The sequence below is a fragment of the Chionomys nivalis genome, chromosome 23, assembly GCF_950005125.1.
Source record: "Chionomys nivalis chromosome 23, mChiNiv1.1, whole genome shotgun sequence".
Classification (NCBI taxonomy): domain Eukaryota; kingdom Metazoa; phylum Chordata; class Mammalia; order Rodentia; family Cricetidae; genus Chionomys; species Chionomys nivalis.
Window position 1 is genome coordinate 43,377,286 of NC_080108.1, and position 23,490 is coordinate 43,400,775.

A 23,490-nucleotide genomic window follows, 5' to 3' on the forward strand; every position below is an offset into this window, starting at 1 on the left:
GCAGAGTTTGGAGTTTGCCCAGCCGGGTTTGGACTTGCTTTGGTTCAGTATTTCCAGTCGTTGTTTTGGGATGGTAATGTATATCCTGTGTATATGTTGGAAGTATGTGATCTGTTTTTTGATTTTGATTTTATAGAGGATTACAGTTAAGAGATTACACATATCTCAGAAGAGACTTTGAACTTTTAAACACTGTTGAGACTGTGATAGACAATAGGGACTTTTGAAGTTGTATGAAATGCATTTTGCATTACATTATGGCTGAAAGTCTATGTGGGCCAGGGAGTGGAATGTGGTGGTTTGAGCAGGAATGACCACCATAGATTCATGTGTTTGAATGTTTGGCCCACAGGGAGTGGCACTACTAGGGGGTGTGGCCTTGTTGGAGGAAATATGTCACTGTAATAGCAGGCTTTAAGATTTCACACATTCAGGCTACGCCCAGGGTGGGATACTCAGTTCATTTTCTGTTGCCTGTGGATCAAGATGTGGAACTAACTCTCAGCTCCTTTTCCAGAACCATGTCTGCCTGCATGTCGCCAAGCTCTCTGTCATGAAGATAGAGGATTAAACCTCTGAAACTGTAGACCAGCCTCAATTAAATGTTTTCCTTTATAAAAGTTGCCATGCTCATGGTGTCTCTTCACAGTATTGAAACCCTAATTAAGACATAGGGGTTAGACTCCCAGAAACCATGTCCAATGACTTACAACCTTCTGTAGCTCCACCTCCAGGGGATCTGCTACCTTCTTCTGGTCTCCATGGGCACAGTACTTACACACGCACACACACACACACACACACACACACACAGACGCACGCACATGCGCGCGCACACACACGCACATATACACATAAATAAAAATAAAAAAGTAAATATTAAAATCAAAGACAAAAACAAAAGCAGACCAGTCATAAGAGAGGTTGTAAAGCCGAACCCCCACTTTTGGAGGCGAGAGGACACCTCTGTAGAGCTGGTGTCTCTTCACGTCACCAGCAGGCTGCTACATAACAGCCCAAGGGCTTCCTGGCCTGTGCTCCCATTGCATAGGAAACCAAGACACAAAGAGGAAAAACCATGATGGAAAGGGAGGCAGGAGCACTTCAAACAGAACTGGGAGGACTTTTATTTGTGGATCCCTGAGAAGGAGATGAGAGGTGTCTGGGTGGGGGGGCAAACCTAACAGAGACAAGGCTGGATCAACATTGGGCTACCAGGGAGCACAGCACACAGAGAAAAATGCAAGTGGGTCCCATTCCTGAGTCTGAGGGAGGAAGCTGTGGTCTGGATCCCTGAGTCTGAGGGAGGAGATTGTGACCTGAACTCCTGAGTCTGAGGGAGGAGGCTGGGGTCTGAACTTGAGGGTGGGTCTGAGGGAGGAGGCTGGGGTCTGAATTTGAGGGTGGGTCTGAGGGAGGAGGCTGGGGTCTGAACTTGAGGGTGGGTCTGAGGGAGGAGGCTGGGGTCTGAACTTGTGGGTGGGTCTGAGGGAGGAGGCTGGGGTCTGAACTTGTGGGTGGGTCCGAGGGAGGAGGCTGGGGTCTGAACTTGTGGGTGGGTCCGAGGGAGGAGGCTGGGGTCTGAACTTGTGGGTGGGTCCGAGGGAGGAGGCTGGGGTCTGAACTTGTGGGTGGGTCTGAGGGAGGAGGCTGGGGTCTGAACTTGTGGGTGGATCCGATGGAAGAGGGTTGAGAGCAATCCAGAGTCTCTGTTTCCCTCAGCAGGCTTCATGTGGGCGGTGTGGTCAGTCCGTAGTTGGTCCGAATGGTGGTCTGGATCCAGTTAGTGAACTTGCAGAGATTGGTGTAGACACTTGGTATGCCAGGCTGTCCGCATTCTCCTTGTCCCATAGACACGAGCCCTTGCAGGGACCTGTTGCACACAATGGGACCGCCAGAGTCCCCCTGAGAGAGCGAGAGAGCGAGAGTATCCAGGAGAGCATGAGCTGAAGATAATCACGGAGTCCCAGAGCGTCCACCTCAGCATGGTAGACAGAGTCAGGAGGAAGGCAGCGTGTGCTCTTGTAAGAGGCTAGCGGCCACCTAAACAGGAGCCATGTGTCCACACAACTGGCTGCTTCCGAGGCTGGCTGTCTCCTCCAGGGCTTCCTTATCTGCCCCTCTGTCTCTGTGTTCTGTATAAATCTATGTTCTCTTCATTTTCACTTTCTCAGACTGGCTATTTGCACTTTTGGTTTTTCTCTAGGTCTATTTTTCTTTCTGCTCTGTAGCACTGGGAACAGAATCCAATGCCTTTACCAAGGAGCCCCACCACTGAGCCACACACCCCACCACTTGTTGGAGGACTTAGGTAGGTGTTTTGCACTAATCTATATTCCTAGCCATCTTTTTACGTTTTATTCTGAGGCACAATCTCACTTAGCTGTTCAGGCGGGTCTTCCTTCTCAGCTCCCTGAGTGGCTAAGCTTAGAGGTCTGAACAGCCTTGCCTGGCTTCTGGGTCTCTGTGTTTCTGCCTCCCTCTTCCTCTCTACTCCCTTACCCCTGCCTCCTCTTCCTTTTGAGACAGGGTCTCACTGTGTATATCTAGCTGGCCTTGAACTCACAGAGATCACCTGCCTCTGCCTCCCTGCTGGGATTAAAGAAGTGGCCACCACACCTGGCTCTGCATTTCTTACATCCTGTTCAGAGTCCCTCAGGTGTACCTTCTGCATCTCCCCACCCCCATCTCCGTTCCATCCTCCTGTATCTCACATTGCACGAGTCCTTTCGGTCCTGCCCTCCTCCAGCGCAGAACATGCTGAGGTGGTACACGGGGTCATAGAGCTGCCGGCAGGTCTCCTCTGACACCACTGACAGATTCACACACTGCAGCAGGCTGGGCAGTCTCCCTAGGATACAGAACGGAGGGTCAGCCCCTTTGACTGTCTGGGAACCTTCTCAGAGAGGGTGGCCATGTCCTCAGGAGCTCACCGTTCCTTAGTCGACCCCAGCCAGAGACTAGGCAGGTATCCCCAGGGGTGGGGCACTGGGACGTCACAGGGATGCGCCTGATGGTGTTAGACTCCACCACTGACTCGTTTAGCTTGATGAGCATGAGATCGTTGGCATAAGGAGGGTCATTGTAGTTCGGGTGCTGGATGGAGAGGTGGGCCTCTAACATCCGGCTGCCAGGCTCTTGGGAGCCTTCCAGGCTGTGCAGGCCCAGTCCCACGGTGTACGAACTGAGGATCACCCAGCAGGTGAGCTATGCAGTGGCACCTGGTCTCCCATCTTATCCTCCACCCTAAAGCAACAGTGACCTTCCCACTAGACTGTCCTGGTCCAACTAAGTTGGGCTCCCCTCACATCTATCAACGCTGTGGCTCCTTGAGCGCCCTCTGCTGGCCGAGGCTGATATTGCGACCCCTCTCCTCAGCATCCCGCCCCACTACCCCCACTCACTCCTGTATGCAGTGCGCTGCTGACAGCACCCACTGCGGATGCACCAGGACGCCCGAGCAGAAAAATACATTGTCTTCTGAGAACAGTGCCGCCTGCCAGGGTTGCGAGTGTGGACGGCAGTCCTGGCCTTGTATGATCCGACCGCTGGCACTTGAGGCTAAGGATCCTGGGGATGGAGTAAGAATTGGGAGGTGTGGGGTGTGGAGCAGGGGCATTTCATGACTTCTAGAATGGGGAAAGGGTTCAGGGCGGAATCTGTGAGCACGGTCGGGATGAGAGCTCGGAGTTAAGGGGGTGATGTTTGAGTGAACGGATGTGATCAGAGGTTGCGGTGTTTGTGTGTTAGGGTGTGGATCTTGACCGGGAACAAGCTGAGGATCCTGGGTTAGAGTTCCTTCTGGTAGGGTCTGAGTGAAGGCAAGTGGTTGCAGCCGCAGGGCGAGGCCATGTCAGGACCCCAGTGCAAGAGGTAGGATTAGGGCTCTCCAGCTATCTCGGGATTTTAGGGTTTGAACCATGGCTGGGGACAGGTTCAGGATGCAGCCACAGGGTTCCTGGGGGTTAAGATTTAGTTCAGGGGCTTGACCAGGGCTTCAGGGGTGGAACCCGGGCTGGGGTCAGAATGAGAAAGCTGGGCCAGGTGGGGTGCAGCTGGACCACGTGCATAGGCTCGGGCTTCCCAGGTCCTGGGAGGAGCCATGGAGAAGGGAAGGAAGGTGCTTTGAAGGTGGGTGGTCAGGTCAGAGTGGACTGGACAGGGTGTCAATTAGGAATCAAGGTTCCCGACTCCTGAGAGGGGCTAGGGTTCACCACATAAACTGGGCAGTTTGGGGGACAGTCAGGAGGAGAATCCAGGACACAGGGAACAAGGTGTTACTTCAGAGATGTGGGAGCGGCTGGGGACAGGCAGAAGAGGCTGGGCCAGGAATTTTAGGGGAAGAATCTGGGAACAGGAGTATGGCTGAAACTTTGGGGTTCATAAGAGTCAGAGTCAGAGAGGGGAGAATTACCATGGAGGGGTTAGCAGAGTCAGGGCTGCATGCAAATTTGGGAGATAGAAGGGACTAGTCTCTAGTCACCAAGCAAGTAGTGCCTGGAGTGAGTCAGGGCTCAGAGGGGTGGGGTCAGAGCTCAGAGGGGTGTGGTCAGGACTCAGAGGGGTGGGGTCAGGGCTCAGAGGGGTGTGGTCAGGACTCAGAGGGGTGGGGTCAGGGCTCAGAGGGGTGTGGTCAGGACTCAGAAGGGTGGGATCAGGGCTCAGAGGGGTGTGGCCATAACTCAAATGGGTGGGGTCAAGACTCAGAGGGGTTGGGGTCAGGTTCCTTGAGAGGAGTTAAGGCCCAGGGGACCTCATTAGGTTTGGGAGCCAGGATCGATTGTCAGGAGGGTGGGTCAGCTTGGAGTTTGAAGCTAGTCTTCTGGACCCAGGAACCATTTCTCTCACACGCAGAGCCATGCCAGGAGTCTTTTAGAACCAAAGCTCCTTCACTCAGCTGGCCCAGACGAGATGAGACACCCAGGCAGCTACCCCATGAGCTCTTCAGCTTTGTGGCATGGCTGTGCCTCCCTTGAGGCTCACCACGGTCACACCCAGCCACAGCCCATTCACCCAGACATCGTTGTCCCAGAGGGGCCGGGAGCTCCCCTGGTAGTGTTCACGGAGCATGCACAAAGCCTTGGGTTTGAATTCCATGTCAACTGGGCACGGTGGTGCACACCTGTAATCCCAGCACTTGGGAGATGGAGGCAGAAGGATCAGAGGGTCAAGGCTGTTCTTAGCTTTAGTGGATTCAAGGCCAGCCTGGATGGACTATGTAAGACTCATTAAAAATAAACAAATGGGCCAAGTATCGGCCCAGCACCCAGGAGACAGACCTAGTCACCAGGAATGGGCACGATCCCATTTTCCCCTTAGAGCAGTCACTCATTCTCATGACCCACCTCACTCCAGCCCACTGTCAGCAGTCACTCCTTACTGCCGCATGGTAGTCAGAAGCAGTAAGACACTGAGTCACCTGGATGCTGGCTGACACTGTTCCCTCAGGCACACACCAGGGCACACACACTCAGATACCTGTGACCCCAAGGATGAGATGCCCCAGGAACCAGCCCCAGGGGGTTCTTGCAGTGACCATCACTCTGGCTCCTGGAAAGGAAGACAGAGAATCTGAGGATGGCGATCCCAGTCTCTCCACCTCTCCGGATGTCCCCAAACTCTCTGCTTTGTTTATTGTGTTTTGGGATATAACTGGGTAGAGAGAGATGTGGGGTAGAGGGAGAAAAAAGGGGTGGAGGAGGAAGCATCTGTCTAGGAATGGGCTGGTGAGGGGATGGAGAGATGGAGGCATAAAACTTAGGATATGTGAAAGACCCAGGCAGGGAATTCAAGAGGTTTGGCAGAGGCAGCCAGAGAGAGAGAGAGAGAGAGAGAGAGAGAGAGAGAGAGAGAGAGAGAGAGAGAGAGAGAGAGAGAGAGAACAAGATCTTTACCTCTGTACTCTGGAGTCTGCAATTCTGCGGCTGAGCTGAGCAAAGCTGCCACCCACAGGGCTTATAAACCTCCTCAACTGGGGCTGGCCCTGCCCCCCAGGGGACACATTCTACAAGTCAGGTGCTGCAGACTCCAGCTCAAAGCCCGCAGGCTTCCTGATGGAGTCTGGGGCACAGGAAGGGAGCAGTGCCCAGATCAGTGCCCAGATCTCAGCCTCTCTTGCCTCTTTTCTCCCCACCTCATGGTTTTCATTTCTTCCTTCCTCCTTTCATGCCCCTTCTCTTATTCACTAAATAAAATTTCCCCTACATCGCTCCCATATTCTTTTTCTTTATGAGTTCCTGCCTGTGTGTCCTCCAAAAACTGCCCCAACATCAAATCCAGCCTGCATCTTGTACGTCCTTGGGAACCTTATTGTGACTTGCTTCTTGATCCTCCGTTTTCCCATGCATAGGACCAGAGTAACCATCACTCCATGTCTAGCTTGACTTCAGACAAGCCTACAAACAGACTCTCCCTCTGCAGGTGTCCTGGTGCAGAGGCTTCTGGGAACCAGAGGGAGACAAAGGCATCCCTTAGTCAAGAGCAATCAAGCAGCTGTCAGGCTTGAAGGTCTACACCAGGCCAGGGACCAGGAAGAATGAAGATGTCCCCTGTCCCGGTGAGGGTGGGAAGATAGACAATAAAGAAAACCCAGATGAATCAGAAAATAATAAATGGTAGTGTCTGAGGAGGGGATATTTAAACCAGGAACCAGACATCTATGAGGAAGAGTGAGGAGCAGGTAGGTGAGTGTTGCAGAGAAACATGTTGGTGGACATTTCTGTGGAAAACAAGACAGACAAGGAAGCCTGTAGAAACGATTTAAACATCAAGGTTTAAAGGCTTGTATGTTAAGTACAGCAGTAGAGGGAGTGACATGAATTTGTCTACTTTGTAAAATCACTCTTGGTGAGTAGTGACAGAGGTAGGAAGTAGAAGGGAGGACGATGCTGAGATGGAAAATGCTGAGATTCAAGTGTGAGATGTTGCAGCCTAGTTGTGGTCCAGATTAGAGATGCTATGGTCCAGAAGGGATATTCTGAGGTCCTGTGTGAGATGCTATAGATAGGAGTTGCTGTGGTCCAGATTAGAGATGCTATGGTCCAGAAGGGAGATCCTGAGGTCCGTGTGAGATGCCGTAACCTAGATTGGAGTTGCTGTGGTCCAGATTAGAGATGCTGTGGTCCAGGAGGGAGATTCTGAGGTCCAGTGTGAGATGCTGGGGTTAAAGTGGTAGTGCTTGGTACACACTGTGAGGGATGAGGCCAGTACTGAGGCCAGGGAGGCTAGCTACTACAGGAAAGAGTAAAAGAGGTGGGTGGCATTTTCTTTGTCTCTTTTCTCCCTGGGAACAGACTGAGACAGTGGAGGCATTTCTGGTCTTACATGATGGAGCTGTTTGCTCTAAGATGGAAATCCACTTCCGATGGGCAGAATCAGTCTGAGGTGTGGGGTGCAGAGGGACAGAGGCATGGAGGGGCAGATGTGAACCAAGAGGCCTGGGAGACAGAGAACAAACCACAGAAGGATGTGAAGCTTCAGAGAGATGGAAACTCGGAGATCCGAAGATGGGAAGAAGCAGAAACCCAGAGGGACACACGGCTGAGCCACACCCCAGCCCCTCACTGGGGATTCTAGACAGGGGCTTTGCTTTTGAGTCATGTCGTTTCTCAGTTCCTTTGCTGCCTCTCTGTAGCATCCCATGCATCTCCCAGAGCCCAGTGCGACAATTTAGGCACAGTTTTGTTCGTGTGTTGATTCTCCTAACGTCTGTTTCCTCTAGGCTGGGAGTGCTTTGAGGACAGATCCTTGTGTTTTGTTTTTTCTGGTGAAGTTCACTATGGAGGGGTTGAATGGATGGGTACAGGTGTACAGATAGGAGCAAAGAGCACAGAGGTAGACAGAGAGGGAGACAGACGGACAGGGGAGCACTGTCTCTGACTCTACCTTCAGGGCTTGCACACAGTAGGCCTGGAAGATTCCTTATCCATGGTACTTGGGCCAGAAGAAATTGGGATTATGGATTCTCTCTCTCTCTCTCTCTCTCTCTCTCTCTCTCTCTCTCTCTCTCTCTCTCTCTCTCTCTGTGCATGCGTGTGTATAGATGTGTTCATGTGTGTGTAGGTGCACATGTGTGCAGGAAAACGTGTGGATCTAGGGGTCACCCTCAGCCATCACTCCTCAGTGTTACCCCCTTTTTCCTGAGACAGGGTCTCTCCAGGGACTGTAACTCCTCGATTCAGAGAGGCTGAGCCCCGGGGATCCTCCTGTTTCTGCCTCCCCAGGGCTGAGATTATAAACACCACCACACATGGCATTTTTTTTAAATTTTTTAATTTTTCTATCCATTTTCTGGGGATGGAACTCAAGTCCTCACGCCTAGAAGGCAAGCGTTGTACCCACTGCGCCATCTCCTCAATCTGATTCTCAAGAATTTCCTAATACATGAGAAGTCAGAGAGAATGGGGAGATGGCTCAGTTACAATCCCATACAGCCTGGTTCCCGGTACTCACATTAGGTGACTCGTAAATGCCTGTAACTCCAGTTCCAGGGGGCCCCATGCTCTCTTCTGGCTTTCTTGGGCACTACATGCATGTGCATATCCCCCCAGACACACACGCACACACACACACTCTGAAATAAAACTAAAATATTTTAAAAACTATCATATTTATGTATTTACTTATTTATGCTATTTATATAATGTATGCCAGTGCACACTTTTCAAAGTCAGATGACAACTTGCGGAATTGGTTCTCTTCCTCTACCACGTGGGGCAAGGGGATGGAATATAAGCAACTTGACCACTGAGTCATCTTGGGCCCCTCTTAAACTTTTTCTGAAACGTAGTCACTCTATAACTCAGACTGGCCTTGAAGTCCTGGCTTCCTAAGTGCTGAGAGACGGTTTGCATACTCTTTCTAAAACGCTTTGTGACATGGGATTCGCCAGTTGAAGCTGTTGGTTTTGTGTAAAACATTAGATTTTGCCAGGCGGCGGTGGTGTAAGCCTTTAATCCCAGTACTCGGGAGGCAGAGACAGGTGAATCTCTGAGATCAAGGCCAGACTGGTCTACAAAGTGAGTTCCAGGACAGCCAGGACAGTTACATAGAGAAACCCTGTCTAGAAAAACCATACCAAACCACCACCACCACCAAAACAAACAAACAAAAACCTTTAGATTTTGAAGTGTTTTTAGGTTTCCTGACTTGGAGATCCTGAACCGCTGACTCATTCCCTTTTGGTGACTGTGGATTAGAGAGGCCTGTGCACAGATAAGGAAACTGAGGCACAGTGAGACAAATAAATCCTGAAAGCCAGAGAAAGGCTGAGGCTGGGATTTAGATGGATCAGCAGAACAAGATGAGCTGGACAGAACCTGCACAGTGAGAAGGTGGCCAAAAGGTCAGACGCTGAGAAACTTGGGAGCTAGGGGGTAGCATAATAATAATAATAATAATAATAATAATAATAATAATAATAATAATATTGTTCAGAAACAGAAAGGAAGACAACCATTTCTATATCACCTATTCCTTTGCATGTGTAGTTGGAATTGTTTTATAAACATAACCCCTGGAGGCCCAGTACTATGCCCCACTACGTAAAAGAGGAGACAGAAAGGTCAAACAACCTGCAAGTGCAGTGAGATGGAGAGGGAAGAGTGTGTTGATCACGTTGTTACCTTGTCTCTCAGAGAACTGCAGTGCAGAGTTGGAAGGGTGCCCTGCTCCTGCAGGGACACAGGATATGGGGGAGCCTGCGGCAACCCAGGCTGGACAGTCCTCACCTGACCCATCTTCCCTTGTACACGCAGGTGAGGTGCAGCCTGGGCAGGCAAAGACTGGAGGCTCCAGAGTCTGAGGCAGGCTACCAGACAGAGAGCACTCCTAGCAGGACCGGAAAAACAGGTCCTTCTGCTGCAGCAGGTGAGCCAGGCTCCCACAGAGGAGACTCTTTCATTCCTGGTTGGGGTCCTGCTGGGGGCCCAGGCAGCATCAGGTGACTGTTTGGGTAGAAACTTCACCCCTGCCCCGGGCATCCAAACATCCAAAGAGTCTGGAATGTTCAGGAGGAAGCTCCACCCCAAGCCCCCTCTCCCCTATCTCTCTCACCAAACCCTACTGCTTCTCAGAAAGCCTGCCAAATGATGACCCCTCCCCTAAAGATGTTCAAGACCACTCTCACAGAGTATTTAAACTGCTCCCGAGAAAACAAACACGTAGTTTTCCTATCTTCCTTTCCTGCCTCCTCTCTGGGAGTCTGAAAGTCACCCGGGAGCATTGGTATTACTAAAGCTGGGCTTTCTCTATATCGGTTTGATTTGGTCTGATTTGCATCGGTGGAGAGATTTATTGGGATGCAGAAACTTTTCAGTGACTTGTTAAATTTTCCCTGCTAATCCTTCAAAGAACTGTAGGTTGAAGTTGAATTTCAAGGGCAGGAACAGGTTCTGCCCCTGCTTTACTCAGGGACACTGAGCTGGCCTCTCACTTAATAAAGAGCAGTGTTTTCTGTCCTAAGTATGAACAAAGAGTGAGGGAGGCAGTGGGAAAGTCCACATGGCTTCCAAAGAGAAGCCAGGACCAAGTTGGGGCAACCTCCAGGATCCCCTCAAGAAGTGAAAATGGGGAGACTTTGGAGGAGAGAGATGGAGCTCTCAACAGCCTGGGGGAGGTTCTGGCCTAGAGCTGGCCCAGAGAACATAATTGGACCCCAACAGCGGGAAGGACCAGGAGTGAATGGGCAAGAAAAGAGGGGCCTCAGTAAACATTCCCACAGTCAGCTCAGAGGAGGCTGCTGGTGCCAGCCCCACACATATCACAGGGGGAACTGGGTTCTCTCTAGTCGCTCCCCAGAATATCATACCATTGAAAGTGCCCCAATTTAAAGTCACAGGAGAGCCTAGCCTGCTACATCAACACACCCAGAAAAGAGAGCGCTGGGGTGTGGCTCAGCGACAGAGCTCAGCGCAGGTCGCAGACAGGTTTCACGGGTGATTTCCTAGTGTGCACCAGGCCCCAGGTTGCACTCTGAGCATCACAGGGGAAATGTTTTTTTGAAAAGAAAGGAAGTCTCAGCTATCCAGGGAGGAGCCACAGGGTCTTCACCTGGACTTCTCCATGAGCTGGAGGAGCTAGAGCGCTTAGTTCTTTTTTATCACTGAATCTGGACCCCATCACTCTGGTTAACACCGCCAATACTAAGAGGTGGTTCTTGCCTTGGTTTCTGTGCTCTTCCTTGCTAGTCCTCCGCATGAGGAGGCTTCCATGTTGCTTGCTGTCTCCTCTGATCTGTGTAACCCAGACTTGGCTCCCTGGGGCCTCACGCTCTGCACATGGGGTTGAGTAGCTTTCTGAAATCAGTGGCCACTTCTCCAGCTTTAGCAGGACACCGCACGAAAGGTCAGGAGGTTCTGAGTTGCTCTTGTAAAGATCACACATCAGTGAGCAATGTGGCCACACATTCAGAGCCTTATCTATCTCCAGGGTGTGAACCCAGGGGCATCTGACAGTTTTATCACATTTCCATTTCCTGTCTGGCCCTTTTGACCCTCGCACACTAGAGATGGAGGGAGGGGTAGAAAGAGGGTGGAGATGGATAAAGAGAGATGTGGAGGTAAAGGGGTCAGAGGCAAGAAAGTCAAAATTGACAATAAAAACAGGCAGAACCATTCTCCTTTCAGGGCTTCGATCATGGCCAAAAGCAACTTGGGGAGAAAAATGTTCATGTCACCTTGCAGGTCACACTTCATCACTGAGGGAAGTTGGGGCAGGAGCCTGGAGGCAGGAGCTGAAGCGAGACCATGGAGAAGCAAGCGAGCATCGTTCCTCCATGGCTTCCACTGTGAGCTGCACCAGGCCTTTGGAACCCAGACGAGGTTTGGCACTGACTCCAGACTGCTGGGCTTTGGTTTTGCTTTGATCTGACGGTGACTGACGGCTCTGGCTCTTCCCTTTTGGAGTAAGAAAGCATGTAACTCTTTTTGGCTTAACAGGAGCCCCCAGCATGGCACTATTTCTCTTGCGGCAGATTGATTACATTGAACCACATCCATAGTGGAGAAGACAGCGCTTTGTCTGTCTCCTGGGATACGTAGTTTTTCTGGCTGTGGGTTTGCCTTTCCTGGATGTAAATGCCTCTGTCAAGAGGACCATCCAGGAACTCACTTACAGAATGCCTTGTCTAATATCTTGGTCCTCCACCCAGCATTGCTTCTGTGGATTCCACTTCTCAGCTAAGGAACTATGACAGTGGGATTATGCCCATGGAATCCACTGGTCTTATCACACCATGCTGAAACATTCAGACTGCTAGAGCCACGGAATGGCCTATATAATCCAACTGTTTTGGTTACCAGTCCTTTTTGTCCCTTTGGCCTTCTGGCTGCTGCACCTCACTTTGCCCTCTCCCACATGGCCCAGTCCAGCCTGGTCCTGTCTACCCTTGTTCTCCCAGCTGTCCCTGGCTCTACTTACCCTCCACCTTTTATCTATAACAAACTTTCTCCTCCAACATAACTAGGAGGCATTATGCCCTCTTCTTTCCTTTATATTTCTTTTTCTTATTCATCTGGTGCTGAAACTGCGGGAGTGGCTTAAATGAGTTTCCTCCCCAAGGAACCCAGCTGCTCTGAGCCAAGCTGCTGCTCTGACTCTCCTAAGGCATGTACAGATCATTTGCTTCTCTTAGTTTTTTTCATTGTTGTTGTTGTTTGTTTGTTTGTTTACAAGACAGGGTTTCTCTGTGTTGTTTTGGAGCCTGTTCTGGAACATGCTCTGTAGACCAGGCTGGTCTCGAACTCACAGAGATCTGCCTGCCTCTGCCTCCTGAGTACTGGGATTAAAGGTGTGCCCCACTGCCGCCCAGCTGCTTCTGTTGGTTTTTGCCACCCACTAAATTAGATTTTAGAGTCCCCCTCTTCAGTCCCTTTCCCTACCACCTTATCCAGTCGTACGTCTCTCCTCCCTGCTATGCCCTCTGGGCCCCGCTGCAAGGGCAGTTCCCCTCACGGAGACACTCTCTTCCCCAGCGTCTCTACGGAGCTCCCTGTTTTGTCTGCTCTTACTACAAGAGTCACACCCGTGTACTAGGAAGCTTCTTCTCGCCCTATTTATTGCGCTCCTATCATACGGAAAGGGCAGCCTCTCCTCTGTGATTTGGGACATTTCTCTCTGTCAAATCTCTCAGTCCGCTTGGGGGAAGACCCGGATTGAAATTCTTGTCCCGTCTGCTTCCTCGTGGCTCCCCTCAGCTCTTTCTCACATTCTTCTAGGAGGTGCCTACTGAGTCCCACAGCTTCTTGACACGTTCCTGGGTCTGTGACCCTTTTTTTGCCCCTTTGGAGTTTCCTCTCTATCTCTCCTTGTGCTCCCGTGGCCTGTATGCCTCAAGTTTCCTAGCCTGTCCCTAAGAAGTGCCAGAGTCCCACGGCTTCTCCATGCCCCCTCAGCTTCTGCCTTATGGAGCCCTTCCTTGGGCGGCATCCTGCTGGTCCCTCCTTGTCCCTTAGGGCTACACTGCTTTCTGTCTCTTAGCTGCCTAACCCTCCCTATCTGAAGTTCCTCCTTTGCTCCTCAGATCCAGTTCCTTTCTGGGACTCCGAGATTTTCTTAAGATGACCACGGGGCCCACAGCAGCAGCTGTGATATCTCTCAGCCCCTCTTGTGCTCTGTCTTTATTACTCTACCTCCTTCAGAGTAAGGAAGCAAAAACAAGTTTTCAAAATGTTTGGAACTGGTATGGATTTTTGTATGATGATAAAAATATAGGGTTATATTTACTACAACACTCTATGTGATTCAACTCTGGTTTAGAATATGCTGTATATGATCATAAAATTTAAGGTTATTTAAATTGATCATAAAATGATCATAAAATTAAAGGTTATCATAAAATTAAAGGTTATCATAAAATTAAAGGTCTGTTTAGATTAACAAAAGCTGATTTAAGATCCATGTCTTTGCTAACTGCTCAACACCAGGCTGCTAGAAAATTTAAATAAGTAACAACGTATGTTTGCAAATAAGGTATATTTGACAACCAAAGTTTATGAATTCCCACGGGTCTACTCAGGTTCACAGTAATCTTAGTTTAGCTTCTTTGTCCTTGCTCACTTTGTTTTAGCTGCTTGGATAAACTAAGCCACGCAAACCCCTGCAATGTTCCGCAGTGGAGGTTGCCAGTGTGTCTATGAATGGTGTCTATGACTGAAGAGTTGTACTTCTGTACTAGAAGAGCTTCATCTCCAAGACTGCTGTGTGTTAAAGGCTGAGCCTAAAGGGATGGAATGTAAAATCCTAGTCCTAAAAAGCTACTAGCTTATTGTAAACTGTTAAGGATACTTTAAAAAATACAGTTAATAGTCATCTTACAGATGATCACATTGTTTAATGTGTCCAGAATTGTACTTGTGGTCATGGTAAGTACTAATGTAATTAATTCCAGGAACAGATTTATTTAGCCTCCTGTATGAGATTTACAGTAAAGCCAAAAGCAAGTAACTAGATTAGGTATGTTTAATAGATAGATAGTCCACAAACTCTTAAAAGATCGACTGAATGTGGCGTTTAAAATGTTTAATAAGAAAGGTTTTTCATGACAGACATGCCAGATCCTGGCAGCCCCTAATCTCCTCCAAAGAAGACGACCGACTCAGAACAACCTCTACCTGGAGTTTTCTTTAAATATGGCAAAGTTGGCCACTGGGTGAAAAAAACTGCCCTTCACCTCACCTGATGCCAGGACCCTGCCCAGACTGTGGACAGTGCCAGGACCCTGTCCAGACTGTGGACAAGCAGGACACTGGGGAGTTGATTACCCTGCTTTACCAGTTCCCTACGAGTTCCCACTCCATAGGAAAGTCTGTCGGATCTTCTGGCCTGGCCACTGAAGACGGATGCTACCCTGGAACCTCGTCCCCCATTGATCACAGAGGAACCTACGACGATTGTTCAGGCAGCCGGTAAGTCCCTGCCATTTTTAATAGATTTGGGAACTGCTTGGCTTGTGCTTCCTGCTTACTCAGGTGAAATTCATCCTCCTCGGATCTCTGATGGCATCGACAACCGGGCTAGCGACAGCTTTGTCGGTCTCACAGCAGCAACCAAGGCTTCACCTGCCTTCTCCGCTCTCTTCGTGTGTAAAAATCAGGCCTCAGGCCTCACTTTTCTAGAGCTACTACTAGGTCTAGGCATAGCTTACCTTGATGTCTGACTGCAGAAAGAGATAAACTCAGAGAACAGATTTCAATGTCACTTTTTACTATTCCTTTATTTAAAGGAACTCACCTTACGATGACTGTAACCAACCACCTGTGTGTCCTGGTGAAGGATGGCGCAGGAAACAGGTGTAAAGATTATGGAAGGCCTGAGGATGTGAGGATCTACGGAAGTGTTCTGGGGTCTAAGGAGGTGTTTGAAGGTGTGTAGATGCAGTTATAGAGGTCTGAGGACGTGCGAGCTGAAGGTGTGGTAGGAAAGTGACTTAAGGTGTTAAAAACGCCGAGGCAGGCTTCAGATTCCTCTCTCTCCATTATGCTTCTGTTCTACTAAGACTCAGAAGTCCAGAGTTCAAACATTCATCCGTGGAGTTCTGAGGAGCTGTTGGCCTAGCTCTGGGGAGCACTCACTACTGCACCATAGTCACAAGCTCAAGACTTTAAATTTGCTTTCGTTGTCTTCTAAGTATAAACTCAAATGCTTCTCATTGCACCGAAAACATCTGTTTAGTCTATATATGCCCAGTCTTCTGGTTAGATGAAAAAGAATTAGTGCTTTTAATCAAAATCCCTTTGGGTTCCCAGGCTTTTCCTTTGATTCAAAGACATGAGTCTACCGCCTTTTCTACAATGTGGACTTCTGCATAGCGTACCAGCGGTGGTTGTGCGGAACCTGGAGAGTGAGAGTGAGTGGAACAGCTCGCTCTTCCTGGACTTGACCAACATTTCATCTTTTTGAGTCCCCAACAATGACACCCCAATGTCAGCGGGAAGTAGTCATAGACAATTATATCATTCATTGATTAACAATAAAAGACTGGGATGCTAAGTTCTGAACCCAGGACAAATGGCTGAGGTACTAGTCTAACACATCACAGTGTATCTGGTCACCAAGTTCTCCCAGCATCCCTCAGCCCCTACCTGTCACAGGACCCTCGTGGCTGGCTGGCATACCCTGCCCTGTACCCTGAACTCTCCAGCTCAGGGGCCTGGGCTGCTCCTCTCTGTACAATCCAACTATTTTGGTTACCTACTCCTTTTGGCCTCCTGACTGCTACACATCGCTGCCCTCTCTCAGCTCTCCCCGACTTCCCACATGGGCCAGCTCAGCCTGGTCATGTCCACTCTGGACTCTCCCAGATGTCTCTGCCTCTGGCTATGTTTCCTTTTTATCTGCAGTAATCTTTCTTCTCCACCATATCTAGGAGCAGTCATCTCTTTTCTTTCTTTCTTTCTTTCTTTCTTTCTTTCTTTCTTTCTTTCTTTCTTTCTTTCTTTCTTTCTTTCTTCCCTTTTTTCCTTTCCTTTTTTCCACTCAGATCCTGTACATCTGAGAGAGCCTATAGTGGTCTTGACCCTGAACCATGTGAGGACAAGAGGAGGAGAAGGGGAAAGGAAGGGGAGGGGAAGGGAAAGGGAGGGAGGGAGGGCAACAAGAGGGCAAGATAAAAAATAGTGGGTAACCAAAATGGCAAGATTTTATAGGGAAGCGCCTCTGGGGGATGGGCAGCCCAGCTCCTGGGCTGGAGGGTTCAGGGTAGAGGGCAGGGTGTACCAGCCATGCCCTGTAACAGGTAGGGACTGAGGGATGCAGAGGAACCTGGCATCTGGGTCTGCTTTGATATGTTAAATAGGCACCTCAGCTTTTTGTCCTGGGTTTGAGACCTAACAGATTTCAGAAGACAGTCTTTGGAGTTATCAGACTGGTCTTTTCTCTGAGAGATTCGATTGGTTGTTCATTTGCTGTGGCTTTGAGTCTTCTTTTTTGGCACAAGGATGTTCACTTGGTATCAGAGTATGTTTAATGTATACAGCTTGTGTTACTGTGGTAGTTGGTGGCAGGAACCTGGGAGAATGGGACCGAAAAATGAGACAGGCTAAAGTCTTATGCAATAGCCAATTTTATTCAGAGCATCAGACAATTTATTTTCTGAGGGTTAAGCAAGGTCATATGAGCAAATGCCACATGAATTTAGGGTGCATAGAGTCAGGAGGACAACCATGCTTGGAAACATCACCAGAATAATAGTAAGACGATGGAACAAACCCACTCCTATTCACTGCAGCTGGGAGGGACACGGAAGCACTTTCTGAGAGCAACCTACGCGTTGGAGGAACAGAGGTCACAAGACTCTTGACTGTTTCTTGGAGTTTTCTCACAAGCTCTCAGAATTTGCCCTACACTGTTACGGTTTAAATAAAATGCTGTAGGATCCTCAAGTGGCTACAGCGGGCAGCAGGTCCTGAGACCACGCCACAGGTCTCTGAAGTAGCGGGCAGTGGGTTCCGAGAGCAACCAGTCCTGGACAGGGATGATGCAGTTTCCTTATTGGCAGGGAGCCACGCGTGGGTGAGAGACGCAGGTCTCTGAAAGTGGCTGATCCTGGGTAGGGAGCCATGTGGCAGGCGAGAGACAGATAGATAGAAGGGGAGAAGAGGAGAGAGAGAGAGAGAGAGAGAAAGAGAGAGAGAGAGAGAGAGAGAGAGAGAAAAGGGGGAAGGGGAGAAGTGGGAGAAGGGAGAGACAGAAGCTGCCTCTTGGAGGGAGAGAGAGATGGAAAAGGAACTCAGGCTGGAAGCTGATGGGGTGGATGGGGGAGGGAGTGGGTATGGCTTGTCTCTTAAAGGAACAGAGCAGACTATTACATTTCCATCTCTTTTTTATAATAAAAAAGCAGGAGTTTAAGCACAACAGGCTAAAGGAGTTGGGGCAGCAGATTCCCAAGACTGCTTCCTGCTTATTTGTGGGCATTGTCTTGGGGGGGGGGACCTGAGAAAGCTGGGTGCTGGTCACATCCTGGGGTATCTGGTTCCTTTGGTCCTGTCTGGTGTTTGTGGTATGAAAATGTCTGGTGTCTCTTACACCTGTTTAAGGTATTGGCAGAACAGAGGACAAAGTTAAGCTTAGGAAAAAAATTTTTAGTACCAGGGAATTGAGAGGGGTGTATCTGACCTGTTTAAGGTGGATCCTTCAATTCAGCTCTCTGGAACTCACAAGAATATTTTTGGGTTTGTGGAAACAGAAGTTTATATCAGAATGATGGTGACAGATATTTTTTGCAAAATGAAAAGTATTGTTAAGACTATGGAAGGCAGCGTGAGAGAGAAATTTGATCCTCACACCTTTATAACTTGCAGGTCTTGTATTTGTATTTTACTGAAATTTGTTTGGTGAGGCTGTCTTTTTTTTTTTTTTTTTTTTTTTTTTTTTTTTTTTTTTTTTTTTTTTAGACAGGGTTTCTCTGTAACTTTTGGAGTCTGTCCTGGAACTAGCTCTTGTAGTCAGACTGGCCTCGAACTCACAGAGATCCATCTGCCTCTGCCTCCTAAATGCTGGGATTAAAGGCGTGCACCACTGCTGCCCTGCTGAGGTTGTCCTTTAAAATGACAAAGCCTCTCAGCTGTCAAACTGCATCAAAAATCTTTGAGAAGGATACATACAATTTTGCTTGAGTTACTGATTAAAAAATGACAGAGAACTTACTTGGTTGGCACCTAGAGCTACTCTTCAGGGTCATGTTTGTATTTTGCTGTTAAGTGCACGGTCTGCCAGGCTCCAGAGGATCTTGTGGGCTAAGAAATCTATAGGAAGACTAGCCTACCTTGACTTGAGCAGCTGGGCTGTTGATTCTAGTGATTCTGTCCACATCTGGAGATCTTCAGTTTATATGAAAGGCAGCTTTTCCCAGTGGTCAGCGCTTGGCATTTGAAGTGAATTACAGATGGACATTGCTTTGGGCCCATTTGGCTTCTGTCTTCTTTGGAGGAAGTAGAGTGCTGCTGCTAGGAGCCAAGCTGTCTCTTTTTGTTATGAAAAGTTTTTTTAATAATTAAATATTTAAATGCCATATTCCCCAGTTCTCTGAGCAGTTGAGGGCTGTTTATCAGGTGTAACTACAGTACAGAATCTTCCTGAAGATCTGGGTCTGAGCTTGAGTGTACTGGCTCTTAACAGGTAAGATTTACACTTGTAAAAAGACAGAAAGAAGAAGAAACATCTTGCAGTAGAAGGTTAACAGCAGAACTGGCAATAGTAGAGAACATCTTAAGATATTTTAAATCAGGATTGGATTAAATATATAGTATTGTTGTAATTGACTTAAAAGTACATACCAATTTAAAACATGAAATTGCTGCTTTGTTAGTCTGGAATGAGATACAATGGGCAGATAGTTATGACATTTAACAGTAAACATAGGTGCATTTAAGTTACATGTATGAACACACACACAGGGTAAACAGGAATTGGGTGAGTGGATGCTCTTTGTGGGCCCTATCAAAGGCATGCCACTGCATGAAACACACATGCAACAGAGTCAGCAATGGGGGACCAGACAGGGAACACCTCAGTAAAGATGGCAGGATTTGGTCATCTGACCTGGCTCTCAGCCAAGATGGCAGTGAAGTTGCCTGATCTCAATCAAGATGGTGGTAAGGTCACCTGACCTCAGTCAAAATGGCAGCAGTCACATGTATGGAAAAGCCACTCAGTTAAGGTGGCGATGAAGTCACCTGACCTCAGTTAAGATGATGGTAAGGTCACCTGACCTCAGTCAAAATGGCAGTGGTCACATGTTGATGGAAAAACCGTGATTTTTTGAGCTGCAGGGATTTTAAGCTTAATAATAAGAGACTTAGAGGTGTGATCTGCCCTGTCCCTGATCCGCTATGTCACAAGCCGTGGCGGGGAGCGAAAGGCTGGAATTGAAAACAGCCGCCTCGTGGATCTGACCAATCTTGTTGGCAGCGGTAGCAGTGGCAGGGACAGTTTGAGGAAACTCCTTCCATTTGCCTGTGTGCTGACAGTAGTCAGAAAGCTCCCATAAAAGTGAAGCTGGCGAGACACCATCTGAGTGAAGGTAGGAGCTGAAGAGGTAGGGCACTAAGTCCTGGAGTTTTAGGGCCTCTAAAAGGCATCCATCCCAGGGGGGAGACAGACATGGATGGCTTGTTACCCATAGCGGAAACCATGAAAACCCACGAAACAGCTGAGCTATAGCACCATTGTTATAGTTTAATAAAATACTGCAGATCCCCAAGGGTTGAAGCGGGCAGTGGATCTTGACACCATGCCGCAGGTCCCTGAAGTGGTGGCAGGCAGTGGGCAGCGGGTCCTGAGAGCAGCCAGTCCCAGGCAGGGATGACACAGTTCCCCAGGTGGCTGCAGTGGGCCACGAGGGACAGTGAGTCCCAGGCAGGGTGGTGGGTGAGAGACCTCGACAGTGCAGACAGTCCCAGGAGGAGAGACAGATAGATGGGCACAACACGGGACCATGTCCACCTGCGCTGGTCCTGGATAGGGAGCCACGTGGCAAGTGGCAGACGGATAGAAGGGAGGAGAGAGAGAGAGAGAGAGAGAGAGAGAGAGAGAGAGAGAAACAGAAGGGGAAGGGGAGAAGTGGGAGAAGGGAGAGACAGAAGCTGCCTCTCCAAGGAAGAGAGAGATGGAAAAGGAAGAAGCTCAGGCTAGAAGCTGAAGATTGGCTTGCAGGGGTGGGGGGGGGGTGGGGGGGGTGGGGGGGGTGGATGGGGCAGGGGGTGGTGGTGGAGTGGGCGTGGCCTATCTCTTAAAGTTACAGAGCAGACCATTATACATACACACACACACACACACACAGAGACACACACAGCTTCATTTACAGACCGTGATCCAACAACTTGTTTTGGTATTCATATGAATTTAAGAGATTTTTTTTTTTAAAAAAACTATTAATGTATACATTCTGTCTGCATTGTATGTCTGCAAGCCAGACAGGGCATCAGATCTCATTACAGATGGTTGTGAGCCACCATGCAATTGCTGAAAATTGAACTTAGGACCTCTGGGAGAGCAACCAGTGATCTTAACTGCTTAGTCATCTTTCCAGTCCCAAGTTTAAGAGGTTTTTAAGTATAGTTATTTTTAAGGAGTTTTCTTTTTTTGGGGGGATAACTTAAAACGGACCACACTAAACAGGAAACGTCAAGGAGCAAGCCAGTAAACAGTACCCCCCCCCCCCCACCGCCCGGCATGGCCTCTGCATCAGCTCCTGACACCAGATTCCTTCCCTGCTTGAATTCTTGTCCTGAATTCCTTCTATGATGGACAGTGATGTAATAGTGTAAGTGAAATAAACCCTTTCCTCCCCAAGTTGCTTACAGCCATGGTGTTTTATCACAGTAATAGAAACTCTAATTAAGTCAACCATGAATTATCATCAGCATCACTATCTCTATCACTATTATCACCATTATCATTGTCACCTTCATCACCATCACCCCCACCATCATTACCACCACCATCACCACCACTGAGAATGACAACAACAACAACAACATGGCTTAGTTATGACCACCATCATCATCATCATCACCATCATCATCACCATCATCATCAACACCATCATCATCATCATCGCCACCACTCCTCAATACCTTCTCTTAGGCATGGCTCTGGGCTCTTCACCCAGTTTATCTGATTCAATCTCCTATCATTGCATAGGCCAGGAACGATTGCTACCCTTTCCCTGGAGATTAGAGAAAGAAACAGGAGATGCTAGGCTGCTGCGGGTGGGGTTTCCTGGAAATTCTTTGATACTCTGCTCTGCCCTGTGTGCTTTCCCTGCGCTGCACTGTCACCTAGTGGTGGCAGACGGATATGCAAGTATCCTGGAGATTGAATTAGAGATTCCCTGGGCCAATTTCTCTGGGACCCAGCACCTACTGTGCCCTGGAACTCACATGGGCGACTGCCACCCCAGCATGACGCTTCACCTTTCTGTTCAGTTCCTGACCTTGGGTGTCTCAGATATAAAGAGAAGGGCTCAAGTGTGAACTGGGGCAAATGTGCGTACCTGTGGCCTTGGTCTTGGCTTTGCTCAGTGAGGCAATGATGGCACCTCCGTGTCATGTAAGATATGTATGGCAGTTTTGTATGCACAAGAACACATCTGGAAACTTCAGGCCCTGCTACCTATGTAAAAAAAATGAGGTGAATCAGAGATGTCACCTGCTACCGGGGGACTTGGAGCTCCATTTCTGAGGTACTTAGCTCCCTGTGTACCTGTGTGTGTGCATGCAGGATCCTGCTCTGATCACCTTCATCAGAATGGATGACCCCACAGCACCCACAGCTCGCTGTTTGTGCATGCAGGATCCTGATCACCGTCGTCAGAATAGACCACCCCACAGCACCCAACAGCTCCCTCACTGTTTGTTTTTCCTTTCTTTTTGGTTTGCTGTTTATGAGCACCCAGACTGGCCGCCTACTTGCTCTGTCATTGAGGGTGACCTTAAATTATGCCTCTTCTTGCAAAATGCTAGGAGGACAGGCATGTGTCGCCACACCTGGTTTGTGCAGAGCTGGATATGGAAGCCAGTGCTCTGTGCATGCTAACCCAGCACTCCACTAAATGAGCCAAACTTTAGACCAGCAAATGCCTTAAAATACCTGTTAATTGGGGAGATAACTCAGTCCGGTCAGTGGTTGCCAAACAGCATCAGGACGTATTTGAGCCTTGGCTCCCACATCACAAAGAATCAAGGTGCTCTGGATGGTAGGGCATTGGGGCTGAAGTCAGGCGTTGAGGGCTAAGGTTGGGCGTCAAAGGCTAAGGTTTTATTGCAGTCTAAGAAATGTGCCCCAGACACCATAAAACAGTTTGCCATGCCAAAGAGGGTGATATTGAAAGGGTAAGGCGTCATGGGCAACACCAGACTTGGACGGTTAGTGAATAGTGAGGTAAGGTTGTTTGATGAGGAAGAGGCTATTAGTGCCAGTTGTGAGCTAGTCCCAGGCGGAACACACAGTCAACAGTCCCTAAAAGTGGCCAAGTAGTATGACATAAAGGAGCTGGTAGGCTGAGGTCAGAGTCTGAAGCAGGAGACAAAGTGGCAGGTTTGTATTCTTTAGGAGAGGGGACGTTAGAGAGGTTATGTATGATCTTGGAGGAATGTGGAATCACTTCCTCTGCCTCCCCTATCTCCAGGGGTTGAGGAATCGGGATATATTTTCTCTGGATTTAATCATGTGTTGAAGAAATGGCAGGGCTTACCAATAACACCCATTTCCCAGCTGGGTCCATGACACAGAGGTGAAGGCCCCATTTTGCCGGTGAGGAGGGATTGGGGCAGGGATGCACCTGTGGCACATGGCATTGGCAAGACCAGCACGTGCCGCCTCCATATCTGTCTGCCTGGCCACAGGGGAAGCAGGTGAGAGGTCATGGATTGGAGGAGAAGGAAGGATACGGAGGAGACAGGGATTTTAATTGGCTCCTGACAGCCTGCTATGGAGCAATTTTCCAGTTTTTTCGGGAAGGACTGTTTGCTGAAAGTGGAGGTTTCTTGAACC

At 48.9% G+C, this 23,490-nt stretch overlaps 1 protein-coding gene across 1 annotated transcript; it reads right to left on the minus strand.

Annotated features, from left to right (window-relative positions):
• Nucleotides 1–1,598: 1,598 nt before the first annotated feature.
• Nucleotides 1,599–5,539, minus strand: Klk4 (kallikrein related peptidase 4). The gene is made up of 5 exons (XM_057756513.1): nucleotides 5,479–5,539; nucleotides 3,405–3,570; nucleotides 2,934–3,184; nucleotides 2,715–2,851; nucleotides 1,599–1,905 (listed from the first exon to the last, which is right to left on the minus strand). Exons 1-5 carry the CDS (start codon nucleotides 5,537–5,539, stop codon nucleotides 1,729–1,731), a joined length of 792 nt encoding a protein of 263 aa, XP_057612496.1. The 3' UTR covers nucleotides 1,599–1,728.
• Between the last annotated feature and the right edge of the window lie 17,951 nt (nucleotides 5,540–23,490).

What these genes read in the sequence shown, in the direction of transcription:
- Klk4 (XM_057756513.1), bottom strand. Translation starts at nt 5,539, where the DNA reads ATGGTCACTGCAAGAACCCCCTGGGGCTGGTTCCTGGGGCATCTCATC. An exon ending in GCAGCGCACTGCATACAGGA is followed by an intron (nt 3,185 to 3,404) that starts GTGAGTGGGGGT and finishes GGTGATCCTCAG; the next exon opens with TTCGTACACCGTGGGACTGG. An exon ending in ACCGAAAGGACTCGTGCAAT is followed by an intron (nt 1,906 to 2,714) that starts GTGAGATACAGG and finishes TCGCTCTCTCAG; the next exon opens with GGGGACTCTGGCGGTCCCAT.